Below are 18,213 nucleotides of genomic sequence, written 5' to 3' on the forward strand. Positions count from 1 at the left end.
CCTTGGATGAGGGAACATTAAGTCCTTCATTGATCTGCTTAAATCAAGAAAACAGCCAATAGCAGAATAACAAACTTTCTAGACAAAAGAGATTGTTCATTGTGAACCATAAAGCAAAATATTTGTATTTTTTTTTTTTTAATATGCTTTCTGAAATGAACATATGTCAGAAATAAAGAGCAACTCAGGAATCTGCTTATTTCCTGTTTCAGTTTCAATATACACATCAGAATCACTTGGGAATATAAACAGAAGTAGAAGTGGGGGTCAAAATCATTGAAGCAGTTAAAGACTACTTAGCCATAGCCTCATAATATTTAATATTTGTGTTTGTGTAATTTTGCTCTTCCCCAAACTGAAGAAAGCATACTGGTAATACTAAATCTGCAGGCTTTCTCTCTGACGCATAAAATCAGACATTACAATTGCTTTGTATTTCTAAGGAAAGTAAAATCAACTTCCTCTCCAAGATGCAGAAAAAAAAAAAAGTCCTCTCCTAAAAGGAAGGACTGCTCCATAACCTTTTGACCTGTGACAAGACATTGTCTACTACTGCTGACGTAAAAAACAGAAGTTAACAAAAACCGTTTTGTCTTTCCCATACCTGAAGATACAGAAAGGAAAAAATATGTTAGGAAGGGCATATATCACGTATTCACAAAGACCAGAATCACAACTCTTACAACAGTGTCTGATCTTATTCCAGCTAGTAAAAATGAGGATGCTGACCATCTGAACTAGGATAATTGATAGATACAAGGTGGTTCCAGTAAAAGCTTGCATTTAATTATGTCATACTGAATCTGAAAGATGTCATGATAAATGAAGCAGTTGGAAAATGCTAATTAGAATTATGACTTCATTTTAAAAGTTACATTTACTTTGCCTTTAATTTGATGAAGCAATTCCACAGGACCTTTGTTTGGCATTGTGTTACTTGTTAAGGCATTTGAAGTTAAAGGTTTCAGCTCTCAATCTTCATCAATCTAACAGTAAAGAGTAATCTAAAACATAGCCTAGCAGACTCCTGCAGGACACTCTGTGTGGGAAAAGACAAAAACTAATCTCAACAGTAGACTCTTAACCAGTCTCTAGCTGAGAAGAAAGTATATAATACTGAATCAAATGGCTGCGTAGATTCAATCCTCTACTCTTTCATGAGCACACGCAAATAACTGACAGAAAGCATACACATATTATCAGTGGAATGTTTCATTTGCAATGCAAGCTAAAGCTGAAGACCCTTAGCCAAACTTAGAACAGAAAACTGATCTTCCACTCTTTCAGGCTGTGTATAATTGTAGATACTTGCAAAGATATGGCCTACAGGTAAAATATGTTTTGTAAGGTTTTTCTCTGTTTCTTTGGTTGCAAGACACTTACCTTGCCTTTCTGGTTCAAAGGTTCAATAGTTAAATTGTCAGTGCCAATGTCCACAATCATCCCCATCTGAAACCCATCAGTTGGGTGTGGAGCCCAAACGGGCTTCCCGTCCTCCATTGTGCGATCTATCCAGTATTTCCTGTAAGAAAAAAAAATATAAAAGAAATTGTATACAAATTTAGTAAGCTATCAGGATTCACCACACAGACTTCAGTTTATGATGTTTATTCCTATTAGTCAGCGTGGAAGGAACTTGCCTGTAGAATGGAGCCAGCTTGTCAGGACAAGACTCTTCCAGCCTTTTTCCAACCTGAAATGCTCTGCTTACAGAGAATACCCTCAGACTTGGAAAGTATGGAGAAGATTCAAGAACAGACAAATGTGGCGGGGGCGCCCAGGGGGACCCTCAAACTCGGGGAAAAGACTGCTCTCTGCAGCTTATTTCCCATTTTCCCTAATTTGCAAACCAAAAGGGGATCTATTTCATGATCAGATTAGAAATACAAGAACGATTCAAAGCTAGGGCTATACTCAGGAGTGCGTATATACACGTATGTATATACGCTCGTACAGACATACATATACATATGTACACCCAGTGGGGTCATACGACTAATGGATATTTCTCTGTACATGATTTGGTGTGTAAATACTTGAATTTCTAAAGGGCACATGCTGAGGCACGTGAGCAGAAATGCAGTCTCTTATCATCTGAGACAAATGAATGTGCTCACTCCTTTCATGTGCCTGGGCATATGGCTTTTAAATAACCCACAAATATATTCACCCACAATTGATTTATCATACTTTGAGAGACTGACCTGTGATATTGTAACATTACAACTCTGCCTCTTAAGGAACGCCAACTTTACCTTCTATAAAAGTACAGAAATTGTTTCAGAGGAACCTATGATGTACAAATGAAATAGATGCAAAGACCAAGACATTCAAACCTTAGGTTCCTCAAGTTATGCAGCTAAATAAGCTCCCAATTAAAAGAGGTATTTGATTGCATGCAGTGTGCATTGAGCTGACCAGGAAAGTTGCCAGGATTGGCACACTCTGAATGGTTAATGGTGCCATTTTAAATATGCTGAATTAGTCCTTTCTGGGTTGTTGGTTTGTTGGGTTTTTTTAACCTATATTATAGTCCTTACCCTAATAAGAATAGAGAGTCCACACAGCTTCAAAGGCTCATGTCTCCTGGCCATTTCTTACTCCTTTCCAAAACTCAATCACATATTAAACTGACATGTTTCAGTGTTTCCAAAAATTAGTAAAAAGTATCTCATTTTACCAAGGTGTAAGTTACCTCTCTTAGCATGAACAAAATGAGCCTGCCAAGCAGGAAAGAAAACACTGGCAGCAAACTCCAAGAGTCTGTAAGCTAGGAAACGTCCCACATTTTTCTTCTTCCCACATCTGAAGGAAAAAGGAGCTCCAAAATTTCTCACTACCAACAAAGGCTCCGACCTCTTTGCCATAAGCAGCAGCAAGGAAAAAGAGTCATCGGCCCATCAGAAAGTTGTACAACCAAGAGCAGAAAAGGACACTCTCGTCCCATAGAGGATGTCAAGACATGCTGTACATGACCTGCTTTTTGCTGCCTCCAAGGAGTTTTAGAAAACTTTGAAGAGAAGGAAAAGGCTTGCTGTGACTGCTTTGAGAATGCTGCTCATCTTAGCATCTTGTCAAGGAATAAGACCACTTACTGTTAACTTTAATGTGAAATAACAGCAGATTATAATTAATTCTAAAGCAAAGACTCAGAATGCAAAGTCAATTTTTTTTTTAAATGAAGTAGCATTGAAAAAAACTAGCTATACAGCACTGAATTTAGCACTGGTGTCTGGTTTTGTGTTTAAATCTACTCAATTAAACAGATTTTTCCTCCCCTCCTTGAACGCAGTTCAGGATCTAAGAAGCTCATGAAGATTTTAACAAATGTTTCTAGTGTATTCTAGTCATGTAATTCATGCTATATTTAAACGTTATATTCAACACAAGAAAACTTGTGGTTTACTTTTCCCCCATAAACAGAGCATATTAACTTCTTTTAACTACTCATAGAAAGTTTACGTTCTAAAACCTCAAGTGTCAAATTCCCTTCTATTTACTTCACACATTTTGCCACATCCCACGAACTCTACAAAACACCATCATCTTCATCATGTGTCATCAGCACCATATGATAAATCCTGTAAAATAACGTCTGTATTTACTCACAAATGGCTGTTGGCCATTTTGTCCTTACATTAGAATACTGTAAATCAGACCTAGTATACACCACAGTTCTAGGGTTTAGTTTTGGCTTGGTGGGTTTTTTTCAGCCAGATCTGACCTCTGAGTACAACTGCCATTGTGGGAACAGCTGCTAAACAGCTGAATTTATTTCTGGGTATACCCAGGCCTTCATTTCTTCACAAACCTATCATTTGCTTTTAAAATGCGAGTTCAAATTAGCACTTAAGTGATATGTCATACAACCACTAAAAACAAGGCTCTCTTTTTACATCCTGAGTAGCACGGCCAGGGCTCTGGATGTAACTCTGCTGCGCAAGAAACAAACCCTGGAATTAGTGCCAAAACTTCTGCCAAAAGTTAGAATCCAACCTCCCCAGTTAGCAGCCGAAGGTTTCCGCTTTGCTCACTGACATGGGCTTTTGCATTCTTACATATTCACAGAATCACAGAATCACAGAATCCCAAGGGTTGGAAGGGACCTAAAAAGATCATCTAGTCCAACCCCCCTGCAAGAGCAGGGTAACCTACAGTACATCACACAGGAACTTGTCCAGGCGGGCCTTGAATATCTCCAGTGTAGGAGACTCCACAACCCCCCTGGGCAGCCTGTTCCAGTGCTCTGTCACTCTTACAGTAAAGAAGTTCTTCCTGATGTTAACGTGGAACTTCCTATGCTCCAGTTTACACCCATTGCCCCTTGTCCTATCACTGGATATCACTGAAAAAAGCCTAGCTCCATCATCCTGACACCTACCCTTCACATATTTGTAAACATTGATGAGGTCACCCCTCAGTCTCCTCTTTTGCAAGCTAAAGAGACCCAGCTCCCTCAGCCTCTCCTCATAAGGGAGATGTTCCACTCCCTTAATCATCTTTGTGGCTCTGCGCTGGACTCCTTCAAGCAATTCCCTGTCCTTCTTGAACAGAGGGGCCCAGAACTGGACGCAATATTCCAGATGCGGCCTCACCAAGGCTGAGTAGAGGGGGAGGAGAACCTCTCTTGACCTACTAACCACTCCCTTTCTAATGCACCCTAAGATGCCATTTGCCTTCTTGGCCACAAGAGCACATTGCTGGCTCATGGTCATCCTCCTATCCACCAGGACCCCCAGGTCCCTTTCCCCTTCACTACTTTCCAGCAGGTCACCCCCCAACCTGTACTGGTACATGGGGTTGTTCTTCCCCAGATGCAAGACTCTACACTTGCCCTTGTTAAATTTCATCCAGTTTCTCCCCGCCCAACTCTCCAGCCTGTCCAGGTCTCGCTGAATGGCAGCACAGTCCTCTGGTGTGTCTTCATGCTTTATGAATAAATTATTCTCAGGGAGCATCACAAGTTTAAAAAACAAAAGAAGTCCTCTTCAAGGACAGAGCAGTGACTGAATTCAGCCACCAGCAGGAAATGCATGTTTAAGAAAAATACCTGAGGGTTTGCAAGTGTCTAAAAAGCCACTGGGTGAAAAATACAAGTGTAGTAGTTACTCCTTTTAATAAACACAGTCCTCTGCCTGAGAAGTGACACAAAACCAGCTGTAACATTTTGGTTTTGGCACCACTCCATCTCTGTCAGCTGGGACTCCGACAGGCAGCACATTAAAATTGGATACTGAAACACAGCAGGTCATATCTGCTCTATTATCTACCCCTCCATCTGATGCGTATGCCACCGCCCTTGAGAGAGATGCACAAAGTCTATTCCCGAACCAACTCTTCAATAGCCAGTTTCCAGCCCAGCATTTCAAGGTGAACAGAAACAAAACAAGTTCAAAGTTCAACTACCTGATATAGAATCACAGAATAAAACGGAATGAGTGGGAAGAAGCTGCCTTTTATTTTTTTTCCCCATGCACATCCATCTAAATCCAGTCTACATGAAGCCAACCTCACTACACTGTTAAAAGAGCACAGTTTCTGAAAACCACAAAAGCAAAAAGATTTAAATCCAGGCTAAAAGCACTAAGGCAATGAATTTAAGAACACCAGTGAACACAACAAACCACCTGTATAATTCTTCCAAATAAAGGAGGCCAAAAGGAGCCATCTTCCACATTTGTATATATGTACTCAATACATAAATAGGTCATTTTGGTCTTCACAACTAAGACTTCTTCCAACATGAGGGAGAGAATTAGCAAAGGCTACTCTTATAACCAGGAAGCCAGCTGCCATTTTCTCCTTCTAGAGTCAGTAGAAAAAAGAGACCAAGAACCCCATGCTGGCTTTTGTCTCTCTGTAGAGCAGGAGAGGGACAGTAATAAAATAAGGCTTTGTCTGAAGTTGGTAAATTTAATAGCTATTTATTTAAATGTTATACTTTATATTTTCATAATTGGCAAGCAGTAATAAACCTTGCCTTAACCACCAGTAAAAGTAATCAACACATTCAGCACTGGCTCAACAGCAGCAGCCAGCACTTCAAACAACTTTCAAGACAAAGCTGTATTGCACTCCCCTCACTACAACAGTGAGGAAAACATAAGCCAGCTCCTCTCTAACTTTTTCTGCATTGTTATTCTGTCTTTTGAAGAATGTTTAATAACACTGTTTCTCAAAAAAATTATCTACATATCATGTTGAGCATATGCAATAACTAAGAATTCCTCAGTTGAAAGCCGGCACATGAACATCCCACTTACATTTTCTTAGATATCCCTGATTTTGAAAGAATGTAAACCAACTCCATTTTGATTTTGTAGAGTATTCAAAAGGAAATCAAACACTAGTATCTGGCGAAAGAATTCTAGGAAGGTAAAATACAGTAATGTGATTTTAAACTTGTTACCTGAGACCAGAGGTAGGCATTTGCATGATCTGATCCTATTTATTACCCTCTGAAGTTTACTATACGAAGACACTGTACAGATTGCTGAATTAAGTAATTAAAAGAAATACAATATTAAACTTCATTAAATGTCAGTATCTCATTACACTGGCTAAATCAAAATTCATTAAACAATTGACAGTATCCCATTAGGTTGGCTAAATCCAAGGGAAATAAAACTAGTCAGAATGGGTATATTAGGTAATTATCACAGTGAAAATACAATTACGTAGCTTTATATTTAAAAAAAAATCTCCTTGTGTGTTTAAGAGCTGCTCAAAATTCTGCAGATTACACTGGGCACATGCTAATGCTTTGGGAAAGGTCCCATAAAAATACAGGACAAAGAAGACAGAGAAAAACATCAATACACAGCGGTAGCTTACTGTCAATAAAGTTATTTTTTTCAATCTAGTTGATTATTTGACCAAAATTTGAACAAATCAAAGGTCAGGCTGCATTCAGCACTCTACTGCAAGTGACATAATATTTCAAAGGAACTGCAGATACACCACAGCGATTTTGTTTGGTTTAGCTAAATGCAACAGTCACAACTGCATTATTTAACTGAATATTCAACCTATTTACTTTTTATTTCTTATTTAATTTTTTAATGTACTAGAAAACTTCTCTGCACTAAGACACTTTAGTTTAGCCATACCAAACTGCAGTTTTTCATACTTACCACACAGCAAGGTAACTGTGGCAAGCAGAGACTTCTGCCAACTCAGGAAGGAAGAAAACAGGCTAGAATACAGCCCAGCAAAAAAGGTATCTTCAAAAACAATTTGCCTTGAAAATGTTAATGCTGACTTGTTAATTGTCAATACATTTTGTAGATGTATGCAGGTAAAACAGAGTAGGAGTTCACACATTTGAATATTACTGGATAAAAACTTCTTTTAAAGCTACATGCTCTAAATGCCAGCGACAATTTGAGCTGATTAAATTCTTCTCATGGCATGCACATTTTCTTGTATATTTGCATGTATCAACATGTTTTCAATACTTAGCAGCTAGAAACTGATTTGTGTAGTACTTCCATAAGAATCACCCTTTCACATTTGTATTCACTTTGTAGCATTCACATAGGAAATGTCTATGCTGATGTGTTTACTACTCAAAATGTTTTTGAAAAGGCAATCCCATCCCTCATGCTTAAAGCAGAAGAGAAATATTTTATTTCTCCACATTACATGTGTCAATTCCCAATTACGGAAAACCTGCTCTGGACCTCGGTAAAGCAAGCCTGCAACACTCCACTGTCATTTCTCAAATACCTTTGCCTGGAACACCCATTCTGCAGGTAGAACAAATTTTAAGGAACAGAAAAGGGTGTGTGGTAGGGACAGGATTAGCAAAAGACCTGTACAGCTTACTCTAAACCATGCCACCTTCCTGTGTTCTAATCGCTGCTCGAGCCAATTCAGCCCAACTACACTTCCAGCTTTGCTCCCTGCTCCTGCCTCTTCCCCTCCCAGCCACCTTGAGAAATACTGATGTAGGGCAGGAAATGGTCTGAGGTAGAACAAGTACGTGGAAAAAACCACACAACTACTTTGTCTGCAAATATTTATATGGCTGTTACATTCAAATAAGCTCCTAAAAAGAACAAATTTGTAAAATCAATTAATGGTAAAAATTTTCTTCACAGCAATACATTTTTCATGCTTTTTCAAATGCATCATGTTTAATCAATTACCACTTTTGTAAGTATGTGCACTTTTCACACGAACATGTAGCCTATCAGAAAAGGATGCCATCAAAACAAAACCACTTGTCATAGGAAGCTCATTTAACATAATTTGTAGTTTAACTGAACAGATTTCTAAAAGGCCAAGTGCCTTTCAGCTGTTGTTCACTTAATGCCAAGAGCTTCAGTACTGCCTAAGAAACAAAACCAAATACTGCGTGGCCAAGGAAATCTGCTATTGGAGACTACAATGAAGCTCCAAGAAATCCAAAAGAAAGAGGGTTTCGGCAATTACAACACAGTAACTCTGCAGGTATGGCAGAAGAAATGAGTCCCCAACAGGGGCTGGAGACAAAAAGAGGACCACTTGCTGCATGCTAGCAAACACTCTCACAAACTGTACCATGTGAGAAGATGATGAGTAGAGAAGATGGAAGGTTGAATGAGACTTTGCAAAGGAAGACAGCGACGTGTATTTTGTGTGAACTAGCATATTGACATTGGCTCATATTAAATGCTGAGGTAAACATGACCACACCTGTACCCGACATGATGTACTTCCATGAACAAGGACCAATGCATATATAAGAAGAAGAAAAAGCTAATTTCTATAAACCTGAAAGAATAAACTGAAGGGAACCAGCCGCTTTCACCTGTCATCAATGAAGATAGATGTAGCTCTCAGCATTGCTAGCTGTAGTGTGCAAGCATTTGCTTAGATCTTTGACAGAAAAAAGCCATCTTCATCTTACATGAAATTTTGTTTGGGGACCCTATAAAAATGTTCACAATAGTTCCAGCTTCAAGAACTTCAAATCTACCAAAAAGCAACATCTTACTTTTACCAGACCTAACCAAAAGCACTAGCTGCAAAAATCTTGATGCAAAGTTTCCCCATCTGCCAAACAACAGGACCTGCAGGAGCAAGTGCTTCTGGAGGAAGCTTACAGTGGACTCTGCCCAACTTGGCTTACTATTTTTTGGAACTGCATCCCTCACCAAATGCTGTGAGCACCAAAGGTCTTTGTGGCACCAGACATAACTGTGCCCCACTTGCACCATGCTACCTGCACTCTTTATGGCAAGTACTGAGTGGTTCTGTTGATATGCGACTTATGCAGCAATATCCTACTGCAGCAACACTTCAAAATGAGAACGAAACACACACAAAACCCCCTCAATATCATGAAGGCTATGCTGAAACAGCTCTTATTTGCAGCAATGTAGCATTCTAGTTAATTTCTTAGTAACATTCTTGCTAGCTTTAAAATTCTGTCAGACTTTTAAAATTCTGCCAGTATTTGTCCAATTCCAACTGCCGTTATACAAGACCGAGATGAATTCTGCGCAAGTTGTAAGCTTGTAAAACTCTTAACCATAGAGGCTGTGGCCTTTTCACTATGATATTGGGAAGTTAAACTTGATTCATACTAGGATCAACAAGGTCTGATAGTTTCTTCTGTGACTCCTGTTCTTCTGCCAGCTTTTTAAGCTACTGTTCTTTCAAGAACATTGGTCTTATTTTAGCTCCAACTAACAAAAATAGAGAGGTTTCTGTCCCAATTCTTGTTAATTAAAATAACCTGAGTGGAACTTCCTGCCAAACCAAGGAATAAGTATGCCAAGGGGATCTGCACAAGCAATACCTAAGCCAGTAATAGCAGCAAGCAGAAAAGAGGAAAAGTAGCAAAACCCAAAACACAATGTTGAATTTCAGCAAGAAACCGTACACGCACAAAAAAGCTGAAGTTACAATTAAAGAAAGAACTCCTCAGTTATGGTCTGGACACTACTTCAGAAGCAGTGCAAAACAGAAATGAAGACCAGAAAATAACCCAGAAGAAACCCAGTACGGCTAAGAGACAGCTTAACTCTTTCAGATTGTGCAAGTCAGCCCCGGTGAAACCAGCGGGCAGTGAGAGGGGCAGAAAAAAAGTACAAGGCGTAACTCAGCAAACAGATAAAGGAATCAAAGCAAAATCAAAGGTGTCTTAAGCCATCTCATGATAAAATATAAAGAACACACAGAAGCAGACACTGTGTCTTGCAGATTTAACTGGAGTAGTTCAAGGTAATGAGATGAACTCTGGAGTTAACTACTCCTACAGCTGAGAGACCACACTGTGTGACCACTTAAATCATATTCAATGATTTAAAGGCAGGTAACTTCAGACCCCTTAAGCTAGCACTTTAACATACACCCTTCTGTACCACCTTTTCTGAGTATAAGCATCAGAAGAACAAATACTTCTTGAAGGCTGAGGATGACTCTAAGCTAATGAAATTCAAATTCTCCTACAGTTATGTCATTTTCCAGCCTCCCCCACCCATTCATCTTGTACGACTCAAACTCTCCTACTGCAAATTAGAGTGCCCCATTTCCCCACCCAATGCACCCTATTGCCAAGCTATTGCTCATCTTCAGGTGACCTAATACAAGAACAGATATGTTTATTCTCTCTTAAGACTATGCACCCATCAGTTTTTCTTTGAGCTTTTTATACAAGATAGAACAAAAACTACCAATGAGCCTCAAGACTGCCAAACACAAGGAACCTCTGCTCCAGCACAAAAAGTAGAAAATCAGATTACACAAATAAAAAAAAAATGAAATACTAAGGTAAGAAAGTGCTTCCTTTGAAATACTTATAGGAAATGCTACCACTTATGAATACTGGTTTGGTATGTAAATACCTGATCATTAACTTCCATAATCTGAATTGCAGGAGCTGTACATTTTCAATTATCAGGACCCCAGAATTTTAGTCCTCTGTAGACCATCATAAATGTCAGCTAAAAGCTCAATTTACTGTACCCAAAGAGGCTTGTACCAGTTAAAACAGACATATACTGCATTTTAAATCAACTTTTGCCAAGCTGATTCAGAAAGAGGCTGAGGTAGACTGAATCCCAGCAATATATTCTAACCCCTATGAACACAGATAAAGCCAACAAAGTTCATGCCCTCACAAGAAAATCAGAGGCTGACATAGTCTAGAATGAGGCATCTCTGCCCATGGCAGAGGGTTTGGAACCGCATGATCTTAAGGTCCTTTCCAACCCAAGCCATTCTATGATTCTGTGATTCCTAACCATCAATTTAAAGGAAGAGAGAAAGAAACAAAGCAAGCCCCAACTTTTAAGAGCTTCTGAATTTTTGGTAGCTCACCAGCAAATTCAAGAACTCTCCTCAACTAATTTTTCAGGAAAATACTTGAAGAAGAATGCCTACACTAACCAGTGACAATACCATGCATTTTGCACTTTTACATGAGTCACTCTCAGCCCCTGAAGCTCAGGCAATCCTACAGTTCCAACAGAGAAAGTCAAGTGCTAACTTGTAACTTTAAGCCTATCAGTAACTTGGGTTCGCTGGCTGCACTTGTGAATGCTTTAGAAATACTCCAGGGACAGACAGAGGATAACCGTCACGGAACTCTGGCCACTTCCCTGAACTCATTTGTCTCGCTGAGTTTTGAACTTCACCTATATAACACTCTCACTGCAGGGTAATAAAAGATTTCATTTCTCTGTATTAGTTTGTACTTCTTACAAGAAGTAAGGGTGCAATTTATAGGCAATGGGCTAAAAAAAGAGACAATCCTCTACAGATCACAGTGAACTTGGGATAAAGTCCTCCTTCAGAAACACATAACTAAAAAAGTAAGACTCTTGCTTAAATCTACTCAATCTTGTCTACCAAAAAAAAAGAAAAAAAGATAAAAAAAACTACTGCCATGTTCATAAACGTCATTGATAAAGTAATTCTGATGGACGAGACTGAAAGCTTTCACTTGACATAAAAGCTATTTAAGACAGTCTTAACAGCAAAGAACAAAAAAAGCTACCCAGAGGAAGTAATACAGAACACATTTTGTTAGCAAATCCATTGGTTTTCTTGGGTAGATGATTATAATAGTCCCGTTACTATGATGCAGGAAAATAGTAATTACAGTTAAAGACAGTAATTGCAAAGACAGCATTTACACTTATCTTAATCTCCAAAAAAAAGGACAGGAATGTATGCTTTCAGAATAAAATCCATCTAAAACCCATAAAAATTATCAGAGGCCTGGAGCACCTCTCACATGAAGACAGGCTGAGAGAGTTGGGGTTGTTCAGCCTACAGAAGAGAAGGCTCTGGGGAAACCTTACTGTGGCCTTTTCATATATAAAAGGGGCTTAGAAGAAAGATGGACAGACTTTCTACCAAGGCTTACAGTAACAGGAGAAAGGACAACAGTTTAAACTGAAAGAGGGGAAATTTAGATTATACATTAGGAAGAAATTCTCTACTGTGAGGGTGGTGAGGCACTGTAACAGGTTGCCCAAAGAAGCTATGGATGCTCCATCCCTGGAAAAATCCAAGGCCAGGTTTAATGGGGTTTTGAGCAACCCGATCTAGTAACAGATATCCCTGCCCATGGCAGAGGGGGTGGGCTAGATATCTTTAAGGTCCCTTCCAACCCAAACAATTCTGTGATGCTAAAAAAAAAAACCCTTTAATTCTTGTACTGTTCCAGAAAAACTCATATTTTACCAGAAGGGAAAGTCCTGTAAAGGCTAGAAATCTGAACAGCAACAAATCAGACAAAATCCGCTATTAGCACTGACAGGATCTCAGCAGCAGGGAAAGCTGCAGACCGTAACAACTTCCACATTAGCCACATCCTGACCACCCAGCACAACCCTCTCATTTTTTCTGGTAAGACAGTAGCTCTCTGCTTTGAGCAGAACTTTCAGAAAGTTCTGGGCTTTCCTAAACTTTGGTACGGTCACGCAGACTACGGACTCTGGACTACAGCTAATCTTCGCTCAAATTTTGCCACGGCCCAAGACAAATGTACTGCTGCCAGACATGCTGTTTTTCTCACCACTGACTCAGGGAGCTGCAGGTAGTGACTTATGCATTCCAGGCTGAGGAAGTTGGGGCTGTTCAGCCTGGAGAAGAGAAGGCTGCGTGGAGACCTAATAGCAGCCTTCCAGTACCTGAAGGGGGCCTATAGGGATGCTGGGGAGGGACTCTTTGTCAGGGACTGTAGTGACAGGACAAGGGGTAATGGGTTAAAACTTAAACAGGGGAAGTTTAAATTGGATATAAGGAAGAAATTCTTTCCTGTTAGGGTGGTGAGGCACTGGAATGGGTTGCCCAGGGAGGTTGTGAGTGCTCCATCACTGGCGGTGTTCAAGGCCAGGTTGGACACAGCCTTGTTTTGGATGGTTTAGTGTGAGGTGTCCCTGCCCATGGCAGGGGGGTTGGAACTAGATGATCTTGAGGTCCTTTCCAACCCTAACTATTCTATGATTCTATGATTCTATGAAACCAATCTTTCAGAGAAATATGGTGTAGCTTTAAAGCTTTCAATAGTGAATTTCAAGGTGCAGGCAGTACAGTGAACTCAGTGGCTCTTCACATGCAAGAGAGCCATCCCTGAGGCTGGGAACTGTACTAAGGCACAGCAACCGCAGGCAGTCTCAATAAATCTGATATGAAATAAATTGAAAACAATTCATGCAGAATCATGACTACCAAGACCAACGCTTAAGCATAATTACAAATTCTGAGCACAAGCTTATGCAGAGGACAAGCCACCGCAGTCACATGCAAAGAACAGCCTGTTTATTTTGGCAAGGAGGCCAGCATCAGAGTTAAGGAAAGCTTTTAGTCAGGTTGTAAATTTAGCCACAAAATGAGGCTCAGGTGTTTTTAAATTCAAAACTTCCTGAGCAATTACAGCTAGAAAAAAAACTGTGGGAGAATGAGCACTATCATGGTGCCACTGCTACTTCCCAGTTGGACTCAATAGCTCAAAGATGAGAGCATTCATCCATAGCACTTGCCCCTTCATTTCAGACTATGCAAAATATTTCATACAACAAGCATACCTCCAGAGGTTAGTAAACTTGCCTAAGAAACAACACCAGGTCACCAAGTCTTGCCACCACACACTTAGGTCAACTGTAATAGTGTCAGTCTAGATGTCCAAGACATATCCAGTCCATCTGATGATAATCTGATAGACAGACACTTTAAAAGGTGTAGTGCATCTCAGGTTCTCTGATAAATTAAAAGATACTGCAATTATCATGAGCTCTTTTTCCTTTTCTTTCTACAATTACACCAATTTGTTTCCATTTAACTTTCTTTTCTTTTACAAACAGCCCAAAATTTAACACTGCAGTGGGGCTAGGATCATATTACATTGATCTTCATCTCAGGAACAAAATGAAAAATGGAAACACCAATATTCTTTTCTACTCTAAATAACACATTTCTTCCATTTTGTTGCTTTTTAGTCCTTTTGACAATATTCTGAATTCAGCTGTAGGGTAAAACATCTTAAAGTATTATTCTTTCAAAACCAAAGGTGTCTTATGGAAGTCCTGCATTTTAGGTATTTCTGGGTTGGATTTTTTGTTTTTCTTTTTTCATTAATTATAAAGATTTGAATAATATCCATTACATCAATGAAAGAATTTCAGGAGTTGAGAGTACATTACTTACAGATTTTTTTTGTATCATTATTTGTCCAGACATAAATCTGAGATAAGTTTTAAACTAAATGCATACATTTATGTTAGCAAGTAATACAGTACACAGGAGCAAATTTGTACAGCGAAACAGCAGCTCTGAAGGGCCAGTGTCCATGCTACGCAAATTTTGAAGGTTTTACTAGTTCTAGACTGCACAAAGTATCACAGTCCTCTAGAGTGGATTTGAATTCACAGCTGGAGAGTATCAGGTGTTTTTCCTAAGAAGTATCTTCCACTCTGTTTTCATCCAAATGGGACTCAATTTGGTACCTGGACCTGGAGGGCAGTGAACTGCAGACAACTAGGAGGTTCACCACAAGAGCAAGCTTCTGAGATGAGCTAAAACCCCAGTGGAGACAAACCTCTACTCATTCTTCATCCAGCTGCCATTAGTTCTTGGCACAGGAAAAGACAGAAATTGTAGTCTGTTGTTCTAAACATAGTCATGGGCCAAGTTAGCGCATTTTCCCCTTTTTTATCTGCACTTTATCTTCAACTTATTGCCATTTTAATCTAATACTGTCATACTAAGCATTAGTGATCACATAACATACGGCTACCAATCATACAGTGCTACAAAACTAGCAAAAAAAGGCCTTAAAACAATGCAAAGCTTCTCATAACTTGTTTTTAAGTAACATCAGCTAAGTTATTCTTCCTTCTTCCCTCCCAAAGGACAGGCAACTGCTACTACAACACAAAAATTTTGCCTTAAACTTCCATAGTACTTGAAATGTATGCTTCTTTGTAACCAGAGTTCAAACACCAGCTAAACCAAGTTTCCTACTTCAGAGCTTATATAATCATAGTGATCTTGAACAAAGCGTGATTGAAACTCTCTTTAGTTGGCTCTACATTGTCCCATGACGATCCAGCAGCCCCCAGCCTGTGAGCTTTCCCTGGCTCACCCACAGGCACTGCACTGATATGAGCATCTGAAAAGCAGCCCTCTCCCTGGTTGCAGGTAGACAACTGAAGGCACTGTTGTTAATCAAGCAACAAATCTTAAAATAAAGTATTGCTTATACACTCAGCTGGTAACTTAGCACCAACTCCCCGTCAGATGATGCTGTGGACTGGAAGCACGAAGCAGCAGCAACAGGAATGTGATTAAGCCATGTTCCTGCATGTTTTGACATAACCCTGTTCAGCAGTCCCAAACAAAGGCTTGCGCTTATTCAACCTACAAATAACTTTAATCATCATGTTTTGTCTAAAACTGGGGTATGGATTCTTCTCTCTGCAGGAGATTAATCTTCCTGCTGCTTGTCCGACAGATGAGATTTGAATTAGGGCTTTAAGCCAAAAAAGCACAGCTAACATTTGTAGTTGTGCAGACCTAATCATGTATCAAAATTTCTGCTCTTGTTCCAACACCACATTCTGAAAAGTAAACTTTTCTTCCATTTATGGGCAATACATAAAATTTAAATCCAAATTGTTTTAAGAACACACGGAAGGACACTATTAAAAATACCCTCAAGAAGACCATACAAGGTTCTAACACAAGTTTAACGTTTCCAAATACAAGATCAGTGCAATGTTACTCTCTCCTACAAAGCACAGATATCTCTATCAAAAAAGGCAAGTAAAATATTCTTTCCTCTCTTCCAGGACAACTCAGCCCCCTTACTCCCTATGCAATGATCCACTCACATTCAAATAGGAAACTGTCAAGAGGTATCAAGGACATTTTGTGACTTAAGGAAGAGCTTCCCATCCAAAAAAAAAAACAAAACCCAAACCCAAAAATCAAGCCACCAAAAGAGCAGGTGAGGTAACTGAACAGCTCTCTGGCCCAGGGGCAAAAGTCACATTCCCCATTTCTTGATCCCCTCCTCCCAGCTCAGCCAGTACCAGCCCCAGTGCCTGCAAGCCAGCTCACTGCACTGCAACAGCAGAAAGACATCTCTGCCAAAGTGCATGGTTTAATCCACTTAAATAATTCTTCCCAGTTTCAAAATAAGATGGGTGAGCTCCACTGCTAGCACAAGACAGAAGTAGATAGTTTAACCACAACAAGGGGGAGATGAGAGCAGAAAACTCCTCGAGGCAACAAGTTGTTACCTTGGCTCTCCACATCTCCGAAAATGTGCAAAGGATGCAGTCTAAGAGAACCAATACACCAAATATCTGCTTTTTCTAAGGCATAAAAATAAGTCCTATTGTAATTCAAAGTTAAGGCAGACTCATTTAATTAATTTTTAACATACAATTCTTAGACGTAAAGGTTTCTCTTTACTAAAAGCAAAGTTTTTGATGCAGAAATATGAAAAATAACTGAAACAGCAGAGCCTCTAGAATTTATTAGCAGCATTTCTTTGAGCTATCCGAAGTCAAGGATTGCTTATGACATGTTTTCCAATTGTAAAAGTAGGGCACTTTATGTGGATCACAGATATTTGACTAATATTACCTTTAAAATTTACGTAACACTTTTCTAGAAGAGTTATTTTTAACTGCTGCTTTGGCAGCCCCCAAAAGCAAATTAAGAAAAACTAATATTCCAAAGACACCACAGATATGACATTTCTGACAGAATTCAGGTGCTCAGCAGAAACTTCAGGGGCCCAGAAATCAAAAACACTAAACTATTTCTCCAAGGCAATGAGCAAACCTGACAACACAGTTGATGTCAGAGGTTCAAACCATGTATCAGCTAACACTTCTACACTTACAAAGTGCAGTCAATAGGCTCGATATCAAGACTATCAAGAAAGGCAATCAAATGGAATTGCCTAAATGAGTGAGAAGGGCCAGATGCAGCTGAAGCAGAACTACACTGAACAGCCATTTCCACTTATTACTTTTAAGTTCTTGAAGTAATTTCTAACTTTCTCAATACCATTCCCAAGAAACAGGCACAACACAATTTAATATTTTATTATATATCCTGCTATACATCACTAGGATTCACCCAGAAGACACAAGAGAAAAAACAAGTTTAATTAGATCGATTTAGATTAGTTGTTATAAAATCCAAGGGTTTTGTTATTTGGCACATTTAAACCTATTATCCAGTTAATCAATTAGAGGAGAGGATAACGTGAAATAGTTCTTAAGCATGCTTCAAAGATACTTACATCTTCTTCTATTTTTTCTTTTCATTCAAACACCTTATGTGATGAACAGCATCTTCCTCCAATTCTAGCCCAATCTAACCAACAGTTTCATGACCTTCCCACTAAAAAGTACATTATTACTAATTTCTAACCTTGAAGACACATGCACCTTGTTTTTCCAAGGCCAAGGCAAAACATTTTCTTCTGGCACATCTTTACAACTTTCCTCTATCTGCTATAGTTACAATTACAGCCACACAAAAATTCCATGTAGTTTTAAAAAAATCCTTTGTCAAGTGAAAAACTGTAGGGATAACAGAATCACAGATTAAACATATAAAATATTTACATGGAAAACAGACTATAGAATTCTTCAGTCTAGCAGAAAAAGCTGCAATACAGAGTCACTGGAAACAAAGGCCACAGACTAGAAACAGGCACTATTTTAAACACAACCATCGATCATTTTGAAATTC

At 39.2% G+C, this 18,213-nt stretch overlaps 1 protein-coding gene across 2 annotated transcripts in view; it reads right to left on the reverse strand.

Annotated features, from left to right (window-relative positions):
• MYO6 (myosin VI) overlaps window positions 1-18,213 on the reverse strand; it is a 110,287-nt gene that overhangs the window by 77,281 nt on the left and 14,793 nt on the right. For both annotated transcript variants that reach the window (XM_065681396.1, XM_065681395.1), the window contains exon 2: window positions 1,384-1,522. In XM_065681396.1, coding sequence (XP_065537468.1) covers window positions 1,384-1,500 — 117 coding nt within the window. In that variant the 5' untranslated portion in view covers window positions 1,501-1,522. The remainder of the gene's footprint in view (window positions 1-1,383; window positions 1,523-18,213) is intronic.

Source organism: Lathamus discolor, chromosome 5 (genome assembly GCF_037157495.1).
Source record: "Lathamus discolor isolate bLatDis1 chromosome 5, bLatDis1.hap1, whole genome shotgun sequence".
NCBI lineage: Eukaryota > Metazoa > Chordata > Aves > Psittaciformes > Psittacidae > Lathamus > Lathamus discolor.